General features: G+C 37.2%; 6 protein-coding genes across 6 annotated transcripts; 2 read left to right on the top strand and 4 right to left on the bottom strand.

The window, feature by feature from the left end:
- Window positions 1–676: 676 nt before the first annotated feature.
- Window positions 677–2,579, top strand: LOC125580535 (L-ascorbate peroxidase 5, peroxisomal). Its single transcript, XM_048745081.1, has 8 exons — window positions 677–927; window positions 1,009–1,133; window positions 1,336–1,385; window positions 1,466–1,531; window positions 1,610–1,738; window positions 1,811–1,890; window positions 1,971–2,073; window positions 2,168–2,579. The coding sequence occupies exons 1-8, from the start codon at window positions 815–817 to the stop codon at window positions 2,342–2,344; spliced, it is 843 nt and encodes a 280-aa protein (XP_048601038.1). The 5' UTR covers window positions 677–814; the 3' UTR covers window positions 2,345–2,579.
- Window positions 2,580–2,598: 19 nt separating this feature from the next.
- LOC125580537 lies at window positions 2,599–3,388 on the bottom strand. Its single transcript, XM_048745083.1, has 2 exons — window positions 3,181–3,388; window positions 2,599–2,963 (listed from the first exon to the last, which is right to left on the bottom strand). Exons 1-2 carry the CDS (start codon window positions 3,196–3,198, stop codon window positions 2,715–2,717), a joined length of 267 nt encoding a protein of 88 aa, XP_048601040.1. The 5' UTR covers window positions 3,199–3,388; the 3' UTR covers window positions 2,599–2,714.
- A 56-nt stretch (window positions 3,389–3,444) lies between these two features.
- On the top strand, window positions 3,445–5,217 carry LOC106446057 (calmodulin-lysine N-methyltransferase-like). Its single transcript, XM_013887767.3, has 7 exons — window positions 3,445–3,652; window positions 3,744–3,903; window positions 3,992–4,071; window positions 4,247–4,307; window positions 4,382–4,497; window positions 4,578–4,713; window positions 4,794–5,217. Exons 1-7 carry the CDS (start codon window positions 3,562–3,564, stop codon window positions 5,083–5,085), a joined length of 936 nt encoding a protein of 311 aa, XP_013743221.1. The 5' UTR covers window positions 3,445–3,561; the 3' UTR covers window positions 5,086–5,217.
- A 433-nt stretch (window positions 5,218–5,650) lies between these two features.
- Window positions 5,651–7,644, bottom strand: LOC125580534 (thaumatin-like protein 1). The gene is made up of 2 exons (XM_048745080.1): window positions 6,666–7,644; window positions 5,651–6,107 (listed from the first exon to the last, which is right to left on the bottom strand). The coding sequence occupies exons 1-2, from the start codon at window positions 7,433–7,435 to the stop codon at window positions 5,963–5,965; spliced, it is 915 nt and encodes a 304-aa protein (XP_048601037.1). The 5' UTR covers window positions 7,436–7,644; the 3' UTR covers window positions 5,651–5,962.
- A 1,595-nt stretch (window positions 7,645–9,239) lies between these two features.
- Window positions 9,240–10,554, bottom strand: LOC125580536 (cold shock domain-containing protein 3-like). The gene has a single exon (XM_048745082.1). The coding sequence runs from the start codon at window positions 10,395–10,397 to the stop codon at window positions 9,558–9,560; it is 840 nt and encodes a 279-aa protein (XP_048601039.1). The 5' UTR covers window positions 10,398–10,554; the 3' UTR covers window positions 9,240–9,557.
- A 1,744-nt stretch (window positions 10,555–12,298) lies between these two features.
- Window positions 12,299–13,082, bottom strand: LOC106348502 (chaperone protein dnaJ 11, chloroplastic-like). The gene has a single exon (XM_013788288.3). The coding sequence runs from the start codon at window positions 13,013–13,015 to the stop codon at window positions 12,527–12,529; it is 489 nt and encodes a 162-aa protein (XP_013643742.2). The 5' UTR covers window positions 13,016–13,082; the 3' UTR covers window positions 12,299–12,526.
- Between the last annotated feature and the right edge of the window lie 3,039 nt (window positions 13,083–16,121).

Genomic DNA, 16,121 nt, shown 5'->3' with positions numbered 1-16,121 from the left:
ATTTTAATAATAAAGAAATAAACAAAAATGATAAAAAAATATACAAATTGTTATCAAATCTTTATTGTTTAAAATCATTAATTGCTATATATATATTTTAATCACATTAGGTAATTCCGTAGGTTTTATTTAAGGAAAGCATGCGAAACAATAAAGATTTGATATATGCGACCAACTATAGCCTGCAAAATATTATTTTGCTAGAGAGTATAATATTTAGACTATAGTTTATATAAAATACTCTAAAATTCTTTGAAATATGATTTAGAAAACATAGACAAGTGCCACTTAGAATGTAATTTTTTTAATTTTTATAAAATTTTGGTTATAACTTTTGAAAAGATCTATTGTCGGAAAAAAAGCCCATTTCTCAGACTTTATTCTTAAGCCCAATAATCCAAAAGGCCCAAATACAAATACTAAACCCAACAAATATAACGCAGGAGACTCGCATCTTCGATCGGAACCAAACCATTTCTCTTACGGAAGATCATCATGTATCTGGCTTAGTACTCAAAATGCCTAATCTGTATCGTGATGTTATTTTTTTTATACAATATTTATAAACAAATAGTATAAATTACATAACATACGTAGGATATATTTGCATAAATGAAAGAACATATGCGAAGATTAGCACAAGGGTTCTCCCCAAAACATACTTTGCTTTCTCCAGCTGACCAAAACATTCTTCTCCTCATAGACTCCTCTCTCTTGAATTTTGATATTATAAATATATATATTGATCAGTCTTGTTCCTCGTTCAGAGTCAATCTTTAATCCTATTCTTCCCTTCTCTTTCAAGGTCTGACAAATGGCAGTGGTGAATGTCGATGCAGAGTACCTCAAAGAGATTGAGAAGACTCGTAGGGACCTTCGAGCTCTCATCTCTTCCCGAAACTGTGCTCCCATTATGCTCCGTCTCGCGTAACCTCTCTTCCTTTCTCTCTAATCATTATTCTCACATTTGTCTTTCTTGTATTTTAAATGTTTCCCAACACAATATAGATGGCATGACGCGGGAACATATGATGCCACAAAGAAAAGTGGAGGTCCCAATGGTTCTATCAGGTTCAAAGACGAGCTAAACCGCCCCCATAACAAAGGTCTCGAGAAAGCGGTCGCCTTCTGCGGTTAGTTCACATGAAATTTATTGGACCATATGCGATTTATTAAAGATTTCAATTAATTTTTTTTTTTTTAACAAATTTGGATGCATATAAAGTCAATGTTTCATTCGGCTTTGCCCAATACGGGCCATGATCACTTAACTTCATCTTTGGTTTGGCTGTTTCTTTTTTTGATGTAATGAACACTTTGGTTTATGGTTTCCAGAGGAAGTAAAAGCTAAGCATCCACGAGTCTCTTACGCAGACCTTTACCAAGTAAAACTCATCAAAAGCTTTTTCATCCTTTTATCGAGGGGATGTGTTTGAACAGAGATTCTTTGTTTTTGAACTCTCAGCTCGCAGGAGTTGTTGCAGTTGAAGTTACAGGTGGCCCTGCAATCCATTTTACTCCAGGCCGTAAGGTAATAACACTTAATTACACTCTTATCCTCTAAAGGATATAGAATCATATTGTAATATAGATCCATTTGATTTTCCAGGATGCTGAGTCAGCAGATGATGGAGATCTTCCAGATCCGAATCAAGGTGCCTCACATCTAAGAACTCTCTTCTCTCGTATGGGTCTAACGGATAAAGACATTGTAGCTCTCTCTGGCGGCCACACTTTGGTACTAACTCTCCTTTAAAGTCACTAAAGATGCTACAATGAACCAACTTGGTTTGCTGCTTTTTGTATACAGGGGCGTGCACATAAGGAGAGATCAGATTTCGAAGGTCCTTGGACACGAGATCCTCTCAAGTTTGACAACTCTTATTTTGTGTAAGCCAACAAACACCAAAATTAGAGCGAGAAAGAGTGTTCTGAAACTTACATTTGTCTTAATGCCTTGATGTTATCAGAGAGCTTCTAAATGGGGAAACTCCAGAACTGCTGCAACTGAAAACCGACAAGGCTCTACTCGGTGACCCCAAGTTCGAACCTTATGTGAAGCTGTATGCAAAGGTAGATTAGAATACAGTACAATTAGTTTGGATGGTTGTTTGGTTTTCAGCAACAAAATAAAATGTATAATGATAATGCGTATGTCATATGTCAGGACGAGGATGCGTTCTTCAGAGATTACGCAATCTCACACAAGAAACTCTCAGAACTAGGATGCAATCTGCCAAGAAAAACTCTTCCAACAGTAACGCAACAGGCGGTTGGAATCGCTGTTGCTGCAGCTGCTGTCATCTTTACCATATGCTATGAAGTAAGGAGACTAGGCAAGTGATGAAGTTTCACAGATGCGCAAAAAAAGGCTAACAGAGAATACTTTACAAAATGTTAAATTGAATGAAATGCAATAAATAAAAAAATGATTCATGACATACAGCCTCCTAACATTAGTAAGTCAGCATAATCTCTCCATAACAAACAATCTGACTAGAGAAACCATCATGTATATATCCATTGTATAAGAAAATCATACCAATCTAGATGAATATATGGCCAATAATATCTAAGGAGATTATATGAACAGGATAATAGTTAAAAGTAGTAGCATAACATTTATTTTTCGGAGTTCGCACAATGAGAATAGATTACAGCATAACACTATCACTGGGCAAAACCAAGAGTGGAGATTAATGTAAAACTTAGTATCAAAGAGCTCTGAAGCTATCAACTTTATCAAGCCTGGCGGTGCCGGAGCTGGAAGATTCGCCGAGTGGATCAGGAGAAGTTGCAGCTCTGGAAGCTTCTCTTCTTTTCAGAGAAGTTGGCAATCCCGAGATCTCCTTCATGAGATGCAGCCTCATGTCGGTAGGACGAGTCTGGTTACCGATGCAGGCCATAGCAAACTTGGAGTAACTAAACAATACATCTGCAGCTGCTTGTTTCTTCTCATCAACCTATATATAACAAGAAGAAGACTTTCATCATCTCATCTCAAATAAACGGTTATAACCAAAAGTCAAGAACTTTGCAATCTAACAACCCTAAAGCTCGGATTTTTATGTAAAGAGAGAGGATTAAATAGGCAAAGCGAGGAAACTATTAGCTCAAATTTAATGACGCAGCTTTTAATAATCTGAAAATCGAAATCCCAAATTCAGATCAAAGGCGCACCTCGTAATCATCTTTCATGGTGTAAAAAGAAGAGCGGATTGCTCTGTTTCGCGTTCCTGCTGCTCAGATCTTCTGCTCAAGGAGAACGACAACGAGGTGACCTACTTCTCTAGCTATGGTTTGATCAGAGCTCACAGAGCTCTCGGAGGCTCATTGTCAAATTGTATGATAAAGGAGTAAAGGACAAACTTGTCGGGGATAAAAATTAAAAATTAAACATCACGCTGTTTTCCTCACCCCAAAAACGACCGGTGCATAAAAACGGCAGAGCATGTGAAACACTTCTGTTACACACACTTAACGGAAACAGTTGTCGTCTTGTTTGCTGATTAGTTCTGTAATAAAAATTTGCCGGCGGAGGAAGCGATAACGATTCTTTCCATGGATCCCACTTCTTCTTCTTCTTCTTCTTCTTCTTCTTCTTCATCTCTTAGATGGAGAATCCTTCGCCAAGCTCTTATCCACAGATCTGGTGAATGACTCCCTTCCCCCCTTCATCCAATTTCTCGATTTCACGTTCTCATAGCTAACGAATCAATCATCTCTCAAAACTTTTCGCTCAGATTCTCGATCTCAAGCTGAGATCAAGCGTGTTTCAAGGAAGGCAACTCAAGGATTCAACTTGATTCCTTGTCAGGTGGTTGATTCTTCTTCGGAAGACTCTCGGGAAGCATCCCTTTGCTACTCAATTCCCATCGCTGCTTCTCCCAAACTCTATCTAACGTTAGTACTTCAAAAGTTTCGATCCAATGAAACAATCTTCTTTAGATTTTCCACTCTTAAAGATTTTTTTTCTGTGAGTTTATTGCAGACAAAGAGTGGATAATTGCAGCGATCTCAATGACTTCGAGATATCTAATCGACACAACATTGATAACACAGGACTTGTCTGTAAGCTCTTCATCCCCACTTGTGTTATTATGCTCACATAAACATTATTAATTGTGAGTTTTTCATTTTAATCTTAGGTTTGATTAGGTAGAAACTTTTATGTGAAACAATGTCTCTGCTCTGTTCTGTTTAATATATGTTAGATTTTAGTTAAGTTACTGTCATTCTTATATAGGTCAGTGGCCTTCAGAAGAAGTTCTAGCTTACTTCTGCATGTCTCAGCCAGATCGCTTCAGGTTTCTCTCTTCAGTTTTAAGATTGTGTTCTCATACCTTCTTCTTCTTCTCACATTTTATTTGGGATGGTGCAGAGGTAAGAGAGTCATTGAGCTTGGATCCGGGTATGGATTAGCCGGTTTAGTTATTGCTGCTGCCACCGAAGCATCACAAGTGGTCATCTCAGATGGAAATCCCCAAGTAGTCAATTGTATCCTTCATTATCATTATTATTATACTGTCTCCTTAAGAGTTGTCTTCTTGGATTCATTGTTGTACTTAAGCATACAGATATAAAGCGTAACATAGAGTCCAACTCCATGGCGTTTAGCAACAACACAAGCGTAAAAGCCATGGAGTTGCATTGGAACCAGCATGAACTCTCAGAGTTGACCAACGCGTTTGACATCATAGTTGCGAGCGATTGGTAGCTTCCCTCGCTTTTTTCATTCCTCTTGATTTCAGTTTTCTATTTTTCATCTATTGTCTCCTTTTTTTATCCGCCAGTACTTTTTTCAAGGAGTTTCATAAGGACCTTGCCAGTATCATCAAGGTGCTGCTCAAAGCCAACGAACCCTCTGAAGCACTATTCTTCAGTCCTAAGAGAGGTGACTCTTTAGACGAGTTCCTTAAGGAGATTGAAGACGTTGGTTTACATTATGTCTTAACTGAAAAATATGATGACCAAGTTTGGAAGCGCCATGAGACGCTTGTGAAGGGAGACGATGAATCTTGGCCTAGTTATGACAAGAACCACTGTTACCCTTTACTTATTCAAATTACTAATTATCATAGATAGTCAAAAGACTGTTTCATCTTTGCGGCGAATAAACGCAGATTATAATCCAATCTTTCAAGCTTTTTTGTTTAACATTATGTGTGTGTTTGCTTTAATGAATATTAATTAAGTGGGTGGATTTGAAAGTTGAAACCTTTTCTGACTCTCTGCAAGATGCTCTCTTATCTTCCTTTTCAATCGTATAGAGAGGTCCTCACTTCCCACAAGTATACACGAGTTAGGCATAGCCGTTAATCTAAAGGGAAGATATATATATATAACAAATATAAATAATACAAAGCTAAAGATTCTAGACCAAGTGTACTCGAGAATCTCAGTGAAAATGAGCTAAACTTAGATAAAGAAAACAGAGAAATCACTCACCAGCACGGAGTAAGAAGACGATATTATCCAAGAACAGAGGCGTAAGGTGTGAGATGGAGATGGAGATGGAGATGGAACAGAGCCATGGAGAAGAAGAATACAAGACGAGTGAGAGAGATTCTTTTTAATTCTGCCTCACTATGGAATTGTAAGTTTAATAGTATTTGTATATTGCTGATATATTATTGGCTAAAAACTGTGATTACCCGCCAAATTTGCATGATTATTCAACGTACATTTTCAGACGGCGTCTACTACTACAGAACACCGTAATCCGTAAAGACAACATCTTGTCTTAAAAAACACTAGTAAGAGATGAGAGTCCTAATGAATAACTACTACTACTACTACAACTAATCAGTCTAAAAACAAATCCATCCTTAGCAACTTTGGAATCCCACACAAATCAAACTCTTTCTTCTGGTCGTCTTTTAGTTGATGATCTTTTCTTTCTCTTAAGATAAAAACCTCGAATGATGTTGTTGTTATCAAAGCTCTAACGCATACGTTACAGCTATATCATCAAACGCGTTGTAGTGCGGACCCACACCCCAACAGCTAAAACACCAACCGAAAACACGGTGGATAGAGTTGGCGACGCGGACGAGTAGCTTACGGCTTCAGGCTCAAGTACTCCTTCCTTCTTTGCACTCTTCACACTGAGACAAATCACAAAAGTTTTGTTAATTATTGTATGAACAAAAGAGCCGTGTCGGACCACACATGGGCACAGTTCACCGACGTTTGAATGAGAAGAAAAAAATCTATGCATACAACAGAGAACATTAGATATTTTATTTATTATGCTGATGTCATTATTGCAACGGGTGAAAATGAAAATGTCGTCTTGTCTCATCATTTCACAAATTGACAAAACAACACGGTGCATTATGACAAACACGTCTCATGATTTTTATACGGTGATTTGACCTCACCCTTCTCTTCAAATTAAACGTTACAAACAAAAAGTGAATTATTTCTCTCCAACATTCAAAAAAGTATTGGAATATTTCATGTGATTAAAAAATCGAAACCGGAATTCTTCAAAAAGAATCCAAACCAAACTTTTTTTTTTAAATTTGATTTCAACGACAATTGGAGCAAAACCTTTAATTATAAAAAAATAACAATTTGTTTGTAAAATATTCTTATTCGTGTTTCCACTTGAAAACAACCATAGCTTTTATTTACTTGCAGTAAATAATGAAATATATTACCTTGGGTTAGGAGAAGGACAGAAAGTGATGAGGTAATCAGCTCCGGCGCAAGTAAACGTACTTGTTCCGTCGTCGTAAGCATAGCTATAAGCTCTAGGACACGCGTTTTTGAAAAACAGCGAGTACTCGCTCGGCTTACACGTGTCCGGCGTTCCAAACGCGCCGCTACAGCAATACTCCGGCGTCCCAAACGCCTCGCAAGCGCTTTTGCAAGCCACTCCATCTCCAGTCCCCGTCGTCGTCGCCACTTTCAGCTGAGCAGGACAAGGGCCGTTGAGCTCCTTAACGCATCCAGTGATGGTGCAGTTCCCGGCGACGCCGCTAGCATCTCCGCCGCCTTGCGGCACGATCGCCATAGGGATGTTGTAACCGTCGACGAGGCTGACGTCGTAGAAGTCGAGACCGCCGGCTCCGTTCAAGGTGAACTCGGCTAGCGTCGCCGGAGGTGCGGCGCCGGATCCGGAGCACTCGACGGCGGAGGAACCGCAGTCTCCGGTGACGCAAGTGAATTTACCGGTGGTTGCGTCTTGTGTGCAGAGAGTACGGCCCCAGATACGGCCGGACCAAGCGGCGGGGATCTGTATGACACGTGTTTCTGTAGGGTTTAAGGAGAATCCGGTGGTGGGTAAAGGAGCGGTTCCTGCTCCGGAGAGAAGGCCGGGCCAGACGGTGTAGCTGCACTGGTTAACGACGGTGAAGGTGGTGGAGGAAACGCCATAGACTAGAACAAGCAGTAGAAAAACAAAGAGAGAATTTTGAGAGTAACCCATTAGAGCAGAGAGTCACCAGAATCTAAATATATAAACTTTTGTTTGTTTGTGTGTCGCCGCCGAAGATGAGACTTCTCCGGTGACTCTGTGTTCTGCTCTGGTGAGAGATGTTTGAAGAGTGTAAATGTGTAGGCTTGGTGTATATATATTTCGGGAAATAGAATTTTGAACCTATAGTGAGAAAGAGAATGGAGAGATATTAATCTTTTAAAGGACTTGAGATATTTTTTAGAAAGGTCGGCTTTCACGTGACTCCGTGCCCCCTTTGTCTATGTTAGTCGGCCAATGTGCCGTACATGTTCACGTTATTAGTAATATCTTATACGTAAAATATGCAAGAAACAATTCTACTTTAAATCACAGGAAACATTTTTTATATTGTTTGTAATTTCTTTTATATGGTTCGTGCAATATATGCCAATATGGGTTGCATATGGCTGTGATCAGTCTTATTGATGTCGGTGATCTACGTAGAGCTTGTCCCTCTTGATTATTAATATAAAATTTTTGATTGTGATAGAGCATAGCATACCCATAACTTTGTTTGTTCGGTAGGTTACCCATCAGTAGACTAATCACCTTACATGTACATGAGCAGACATCGTTTATATGACGCTGGTGAATAATTTACGAAAATGTTTAATTTACGAAAATGTTTATAAGATATATAGCTATTTTTCACAAAAGAATTCAATAGTATCTAAATATAAATGTATTGAACAAAAGAGGCGGTGAACAGAAAAGACGTAGGGGTGTGATGATGCATCCTTTAGATTCTTCCGCCCTCTTCTCTCTTCCAAGGGACACGGTCTTAAGAGTATCTATCTACTCTTCCAAGGGACACGGTCTTAAGAGTATCTATCTACTAGCCACCCAAATTGTGCTGTGTCACTGTAATAATTAATGATTATTACAAGATGACAAAAAAAATGATGTTTGATATTTCGCGTCTTTCTCAATTTTAGTATTCAAACTGGAATATAGAATAAAAGGTTCAGGAGAGGACTACAATTACTATTTTATTTTTGAGTTATTATGGGAAAAAAAGACATAATGGCTAATGTTAGATAATACTTTTTGCAAGATTGTTTTTAAAAAGAGAAGGTGTTGGGTCAACGACATTCGAAAGCTTTAGTTGTGTGATGTGGAGATATCAACTTGGTTGGTTCATGCTTCTTTCGTTGTTACGAGTTACTTATGCTCGTATATGTTTAACAAATAGTACAACAACTTGGGTTAGGTGTCATGTGTGTTTCTTACTATAAAAATTCATTAAATTCCTGAGAACTCGATATGATCTTCTCTAAAATCCAATCACAATTAGCCGGCTAATTATGGCATCGATTGTTGTTTGCGTCTGCACTTACGTTTACGTTTAGTATGAAAATTGTGCTTTAGATGAACCACCTACAAACTTTTAGCATCCTAAACAAAACTTGTGCTGATTCTACGCAAGTTGTGGACTATAAAAGTGTTCCATAAGTCCATTAGGATTTCATGTCAAGTGTGATGGTTCCCGTTTTTGTGAAAACTACCCAAATCTATCATCAACACTTGATCCAGAACCCTTTATTGTCCTGTCATAAAAAACACAATTAAATTCCAGAGAGACATGGTACTGGACACTTCCTGAATAACTGATCAACGCGATGTGAATGAATGAGTGGGTTTGGTTTTAATTGATCCAAACCTCCAACGATTTGAACACAATTCGGCATGGCTGATGTTAACCTACTTAGAGTTTTATACATGAGTGTACTACAAGCTAAACAATGATAATTAGATTGTGTGGGACATCATGAAAAGGCGACCAAACCAAACTTGGGTTTCACTTTCAGTTCATCCCGTACAAAGAAAGCAATAAACTGAAACAAAAAGGACAAAACACTTAAAAACTCAAAAGTGACATAAGCAAAATCAACCAAAGTCATATAAAAAAAAAAAGGACAACAGAAACCAAATCTAGCTAAAGATTGTATAATAATAATAGTAGTACCAAAAACACAACAGAGGACCAGGCGAATTCATCATTCCCATCAGCAAAAGATAATAAAACGAAAACGAAGAGTAATTAATTACTCAAATCCATCTTCATCTTATTGTTTGTTGAATAGGGAAGCAATCAAGCAACAGAACACTCCCTTGCAAAGTGACCTCCTTCACCACACTTGTAGCACTTGCCACCACTTCCACCAGAGCTTCTCCCACCTCCACCACTTCCTCTCTTGTCACAATCACGTGCCATATGACCAGCACCACCACACTCATAGCAACCACCAGAGCTTCTCCCTCCTCCTCCTCCACCTCTCTTGTCACAATCCCTAGCTAAGTGACCAGCGCCACCACACTCGTAACAACCACCACCACCAGTCTGTCTCTTACTCGGACATTCCCTAGCCATGTGGCCAGATCCACCACACGTATAGCAAGCTCCTCCTCCCACACGCTCACCACCAGACTTCTTAACGCAATCCCTAGCCAAGTGACCAGCGTCACCACAAGTGTAGCACCCATCTCCACGTCCTCCTCCACGTTCACCGCTAGGTTTCTGAACACAATCCCTAGCCAAGTGACCAGTGTCACCACACGTGTAACACGCTCCTCGCTCCCCGCCGTCGCGGCAATCCTTCGCGAGATGCCCAGCGTCGCCGCAGTTGTAACAACTTCCGCCGCGACCGCTTCTCCCGCGTGAGCCGGCCTCCTTCTTTTTCAAAGGAGCGCCGCCGGGAGCGGTGACCTCGACGGCCTTGGTCTTCCCGTCGGTTCCCTGCGCGATCTCGAACTCGACCAGATCGTCGACGGCGAGGCTCCTGTATCCCTCGGAGACGATGGAGGATTGGTGGACGAAAAGCTCCTCGGTGGTGCCATCGTCGGGGGTGATGAAACCGAATCCCTTTGAGTCGTTGAACCAATTCACCTTTCCGGTGAATCTAGTAGCCGCCGATTGATTCTCTAGCGCCATCGGATTGAGTTGATTTAGGGTTTGTGGGATGATAAGAGATTCGTCGGCGTGTTTCGTTAATTTATAGAGAGGTGAGACTGTTTTAAAGAGCCGACAATTAAACAAAAAAAAAAGGTTAATTAGAGAGGAAACCCTAATTACTCTATCGGTGTGCACGCGTCCACCTTTGATCTTAATCGTGACCCTTCGTTTTTAAAACTAATCATTTTATAAGATTAGGGACTGTACTTAAATTATATTGGGCCCAAGAGTTTCGCTTAGATGGGCCTAATATGGATATGTGTGTGTTTGTTAAAGTCTTTAAAGATTGACTAAATAGGTTATATTGGCCCCTCTAAAGAGATGCATTAATTGGGTAAGCCAAAGTTGGAAGTTTGTGTGTGTGTGGCTTCTTCGTCAATTGTTATTAACTTATAACCAACTCTATTACATGTTCCGTATTTATATTCTTGAGTTTTATTTAAAGGATGAACTGCAGAGAAAGTCAATAAAATTTCATATAAGGTTGATTGACGATAATTTTTCTTCTTCATTTTATCCTATAGCTATAGGCTTATTGACAAGAAAAAAACACTTCATTTATTTGATTCGGATAAATTTTATTAAATAATGTACTCATCACTTCGTTTTAGCAGTATAACAGATGTTACAAGTTTACAACACATGTGGTTGTGTTATCTGTAATTATGTATACACACATGTAGAGCTTAACTTAATAAAAAAAAATATTTCATTTAAGAACTGACTGCTGAGTGTTGTGCGGGGTTTTGCCTCGTTTGATTTATATTTATTCATAAAAACTAAATAGACAAATAAAATACAACTTTATATTTCAAATGAAGACATCGTGGTTACAATGAATATGAACATATGATACACTGGAGCACGTCTTTCAGTTAAAAACATTTATACATAAAAGACGCTGAATCAAATTCTACCAACAGTAACACAAACTAATGACACACTATCCTTTGGTTTCTAGAAGGAATATCATCATACTATTAAATCCCGACAAATTAGGATAAAATACGATCTAACCACTTGGCAACATGTACTTTTCCAGTTTCCACAATCTTGCGGGCCCTCGCTTTTGTCGCCTCTAGGCCCCAATGAACCTAATGATGATGTGGATGTTATTATGGTTATTACTTATTTATCAACAATTTCGTGCAAATTTTTTTTGAGTCAACTTAAGAAACTTATGCATCGGCTTATGTCCCAATATACTTCCAAGTTACATCTCACAATGTCTAGGGTTCAAACTTATCATTCTTCCTGTAACAGTAGTTCAAGATATTACAGTTTGAGCATATCAGTAGAATGATATTTGATCGCACCAATTACGCGGTACTACCGTATATAGACAAAACTAGCTTATATCTTCTTCTTTTTAAAGAAAACTAGCTTATATCGTGTCTATCCCAATTTTGATTTCCGTTTTGTTTTTATCTGTCGGTGGTCACACGGCTTTGAACACGCAGACAGATAACATTGTAGTAATATTATTTCTTCTGATCACATGGGGAAATAAACTGATTGCATTGCCCATGTTCACCTGTTCTAGAAGACTAGAACATCAACTCGGTTTGTGGGCCAAGCTAATATAATTACGTATGGATTTATCGTAACAAAAATTTGTTGGATGCGTTCTCCCAGTCGACGAGATTCCTAATTTCGATATCCAGAGAACTGAGACAAAGCCAAAATGATAGGAAAATGCAAATAGTGACTTAACTAACATACATGATGAACCTGGACAAAATTTGATTGTTTGAAATTTTGCTCAAAGAATATTCATATTAATTAGATTTGTTTTATTGGTTACTTGGACATTTTGCATCCAAACCAGGTATATTCGAACCAATATGTTAAACAAATCAGCACTAGATAATCAAAAGAACTGAAAGTAAATAAAATTTATTTTGTTTATGACTACTATTATAGATCCTAGATCCCACGTAACACGAACCAAACGGCGTCGCATAGCATATGTTATCACACTAATCCTCTCGTTCGTATTAGCTAAAATGACTAGTATTAATTACAACGTCAAGCTCCACATTTATCGTTTCCTACTTGCACAACCGATTCGAATTAACGCGAGCCAACTCGGACACCGAGTCAACTCACTACCAGCACTGATCGGTTTCCCAGTTCCGGCCGACGTAACTGCCCATCCCCGAGTTACCGACGGTCAAGGGACGGCTCCGGCGAAGCATCCTCCGATCGTAGACAGATCGTTTCTCGGGATCGGAAAGCGTACAGTACGCCGCGTGGATCTTCATGAACTCATCAGCCGACGTCGTCCGATCGGTTCCCGCCACGTCTGGATGGCAGATCCGGGCCAGTCTCCGGTACGCCGATTTGATGTCCTGGCTCGTCGCGCCGAGAGGAACCTCCAGAATCTCGTAGAGCGAGGCGGTCGCCGCCGTCGTCGATCGAAGCGGGATCTGGTGTAATCGCGGGGTGTCTTCCGTGCAGGTGTATGAGCAAGAGGCGGAGACGAGAGGAGGCGGGAGACGAGGTGAGCGAGATGGTGGAGATACGGGGGAGAGAGGCGGAGAAGAAGAGGAGAGGAAGGGATGAGCGAAGGAAGTTGGAGAAGAAGAAGAAAGCATCTTTGCTGTTAAAACGATGTCGTTTGCGGAGTTTTGATTGATTTTGGTTTGAGAGAGGGAAAGAAATGGAGAGATTTATTTATAGGGGCAGATGCGATTAGTCATTAACTTCTTGATTAGTTTTAAATTACATACTACAATAAGGTTAGAAGACCTAAATGACTTAAAAAGTATGATTAAAAGACGGGTCGGGTTTAGTAGAGTAAAAGCGGGTCCGATCCTGTGGAGCTGAGTCAGATGAAAGAGCTTATCCAGTTGGAATTATTGCAGTAGAGATAAGAATGCAAGTAAGATTTTCTTCATAGTGGCCAAATTGTGCTGTGGATGTAATTGTCATATTAAAACAAATTATATCAAAGTAACTCATTGCAAAAAAAATAGAAATCAAGCTGTGGTTTTTTAGTTATTTATTTTGATTTAAAAGATTATTTTTTTTTATTTTTTTTAATGGAAATTTGATATTGGATTTTAATTACAGAGGAGATATCTTTATGTTCATTATTGTTATATACTTCCATGGAGGCGCTATTTCGACCATTCAATTCATTCTTTGTTGGACACTGAGAAGACAGAAATAGATTTTTTAGAAGATAGATACGAAGTTTCTTCTACTGCTCCTCACACCACACAAACATATATTTGAATATCTGTGATCTTTTCCTTATAGAAATGGAGATCTAGCATATATAATTCGTGACGAAGTTAATTTCTTCTCTTACATGAATTAAATAATATATCAAAAACACACATATTTTCATATTTATCTTCTTACGATTGAGAGATTACGGTTTTCTTGGATCAATTCTAGTGGGACACCAAAACACCAAATTTAGTATAATTTCATTTTCAACGAAACACTAAAAGTGACACTTTTTTCAGCAAATTTGGTGTAATAATATCCATTACACCAAATATTTAATATACATATTTATTGTGTTTGAATTAATAACATAGTTTAATTATTATTATTAATTAGTTCAAATTTGTAACTAAACATAAATATACTAAATGATACTTTTTAGTTATTATATTTTTAATTATTTTTCATAATTAAAATATTTTTAGTTTCTTTTCAAGTAAGATATCACTAAATGATACTTTATATCGTAAAAGAAATATCATAGAATTTTATATTTTATTTTAATAATATAAAAAATTTAATTAGTATTTTATAAAATATAAAAATTAATAATATAAGCTAGATAAGATTAAAATGCATCTTAAATTTGAAACAAGCCCTCAAAATATAAAATAAATATATTATTTTGTTATGTGCTTTTCATAATTAATATTTAGTAGTTTCTTAATATAGCATTTTATATAAAATAAATACATATAAGTATAGTATTATTAAATCAAAAATTTTAATGTAAATAAATTTTATAAACATAAAATTATAGAAATTTAACAAACATAATATATAAATGTGGTAAAATAGTTATTTGTCAATTACAAAAATATAAAATTTTATTAAAACTGAAAACATCAAATAATATATGATGTTATTTTTGGTGTAATTTTAGTTTATGTTGTAGATGACTAAAAAAATATGACACCAAAACACTAAATTTGGTAATATATTTTAACACGAAATTTGGTGCCATGGTTAGAGATATCTTTGATCATTGAAAATCATGCTTTTAATGGCTTCTAAATATTCGTAAAAGAAAAGTCGTCTAAATTATTACTCCATCTGTTCCTAAATATAAGATGTTTACGTAAAAATACGCATATTAATAAAATCATTGTTTTGTCTAGAAAATATCACTAGAACTATAAATTAATGTTATTCAACTAATTACAAAATAGATTATCAAATATGATTGGTTGCACAATTTTTTAATAAAGTAAAAAATTACCTAGAAAAATGAAAACATCTTATATATTGGAACATCAATTTTTTTTAAAATCCTACATTTAGGAACATAGTAGTATTATTTTGTCTATTTTGTGTATTTTTTTGGAGGACGAGGTACTAATCAAAAGAACCGGAATCACGGGATGGAGATCAGTAACCACATTTTATGTGTCCCTTATTGAATTTTGACTTTATAAAACATTTGACATTTGATTTTTTTTAATTAATAAACTAGCAGGTACACATGGTAACTTTTTTGAATGAACAACCTTTTTTCACGTGAGGTTATCCAAAAATAAGTGCTTTCAAATTTGACAATTTCAAAGATAAATCTCGCAAGGTTTAAGCTCTCGTCAAAACTATTACGTTGACATGTCCTAAACGGGACCAACTTTGAAAATAACTCGTGGCCATTACAATCCATTTCGACTGATCTCACTTAATCCTTATGCAAGCCGATCACGTATAAACTAACAGACCATACATACTTCCGGTTCTAGAAGATAGTGATCGAGTGAGCTTTTGTAAGCAAACAATTGTAATCATATATAGAATCTACTTCTTCTCCAACCACGTGTTTGCTCATCTTTGATACGCGGCCACCAAAAATAACTGCTATCAAAATTCGATTGGTGTGTGGTTAGTGCCGGTCGATTCAATTGTTTTTTTAGATAAAAACTTATCTAAACCTTGTGGATCATACTAATCTTATCTTTTCCTTTTATCGCTGACCTTAAATGTGAAAGGCATTGATCAATGCGCTCAAAGGAAGATAGAAAATAAAACCAGATTATTTTTTTTCTTGACAAAAATAAAAACAGAGTGTTACCATTTTAGAATTTATCAAAGTAAAAGAAAAAAAGTAATTCAAGACTTTTGACGTCTTCAAAAGGCAAGCAACATACATTTTTTACTTGTATAATCAAAAATTGAATAAAACAATGGCGACTGATGTCGAAGATCGACGCCACAAATTCGTGGGTGACACATTCCATTACATAAGCATTTTTGTGCTGATATGCGTACTGCACATGGGTTGATAAGTTGATTAACCCCTGTACCCAGAAAAAATCTACGAACCAATTGTCTATAAGTTGTGTTTTCTTTTCCAAAGCTGTGGTTTTATTTAAATACGGAAACTCAAAATTGGATTCTTCTTCTAGAGGGGATATTTATTTTATTATGTTCGTTATTGTTATGGAGACTTTATTTCAACCATTCATTGTTTGTTGGATAATGAGAAGACAG

The sequence above is a fragment of the Brassica napus genome, chromosome C1 (assembly GCF_020379485.1).
Source record: "Brassica napus cultivar Da-Ae chromosome C1, Da-Ae, whole genome shotgun sequence".
Lineage (NCBI taxonomy): Eukaryota > Viridiplantae > Streptophyta > Magnoliopsida > Brassicales > Brassicaceae > Brassica > Brassica napus.
This window is presented reverse-complemented; position numbering and strand designations above follow the sequence as displayed.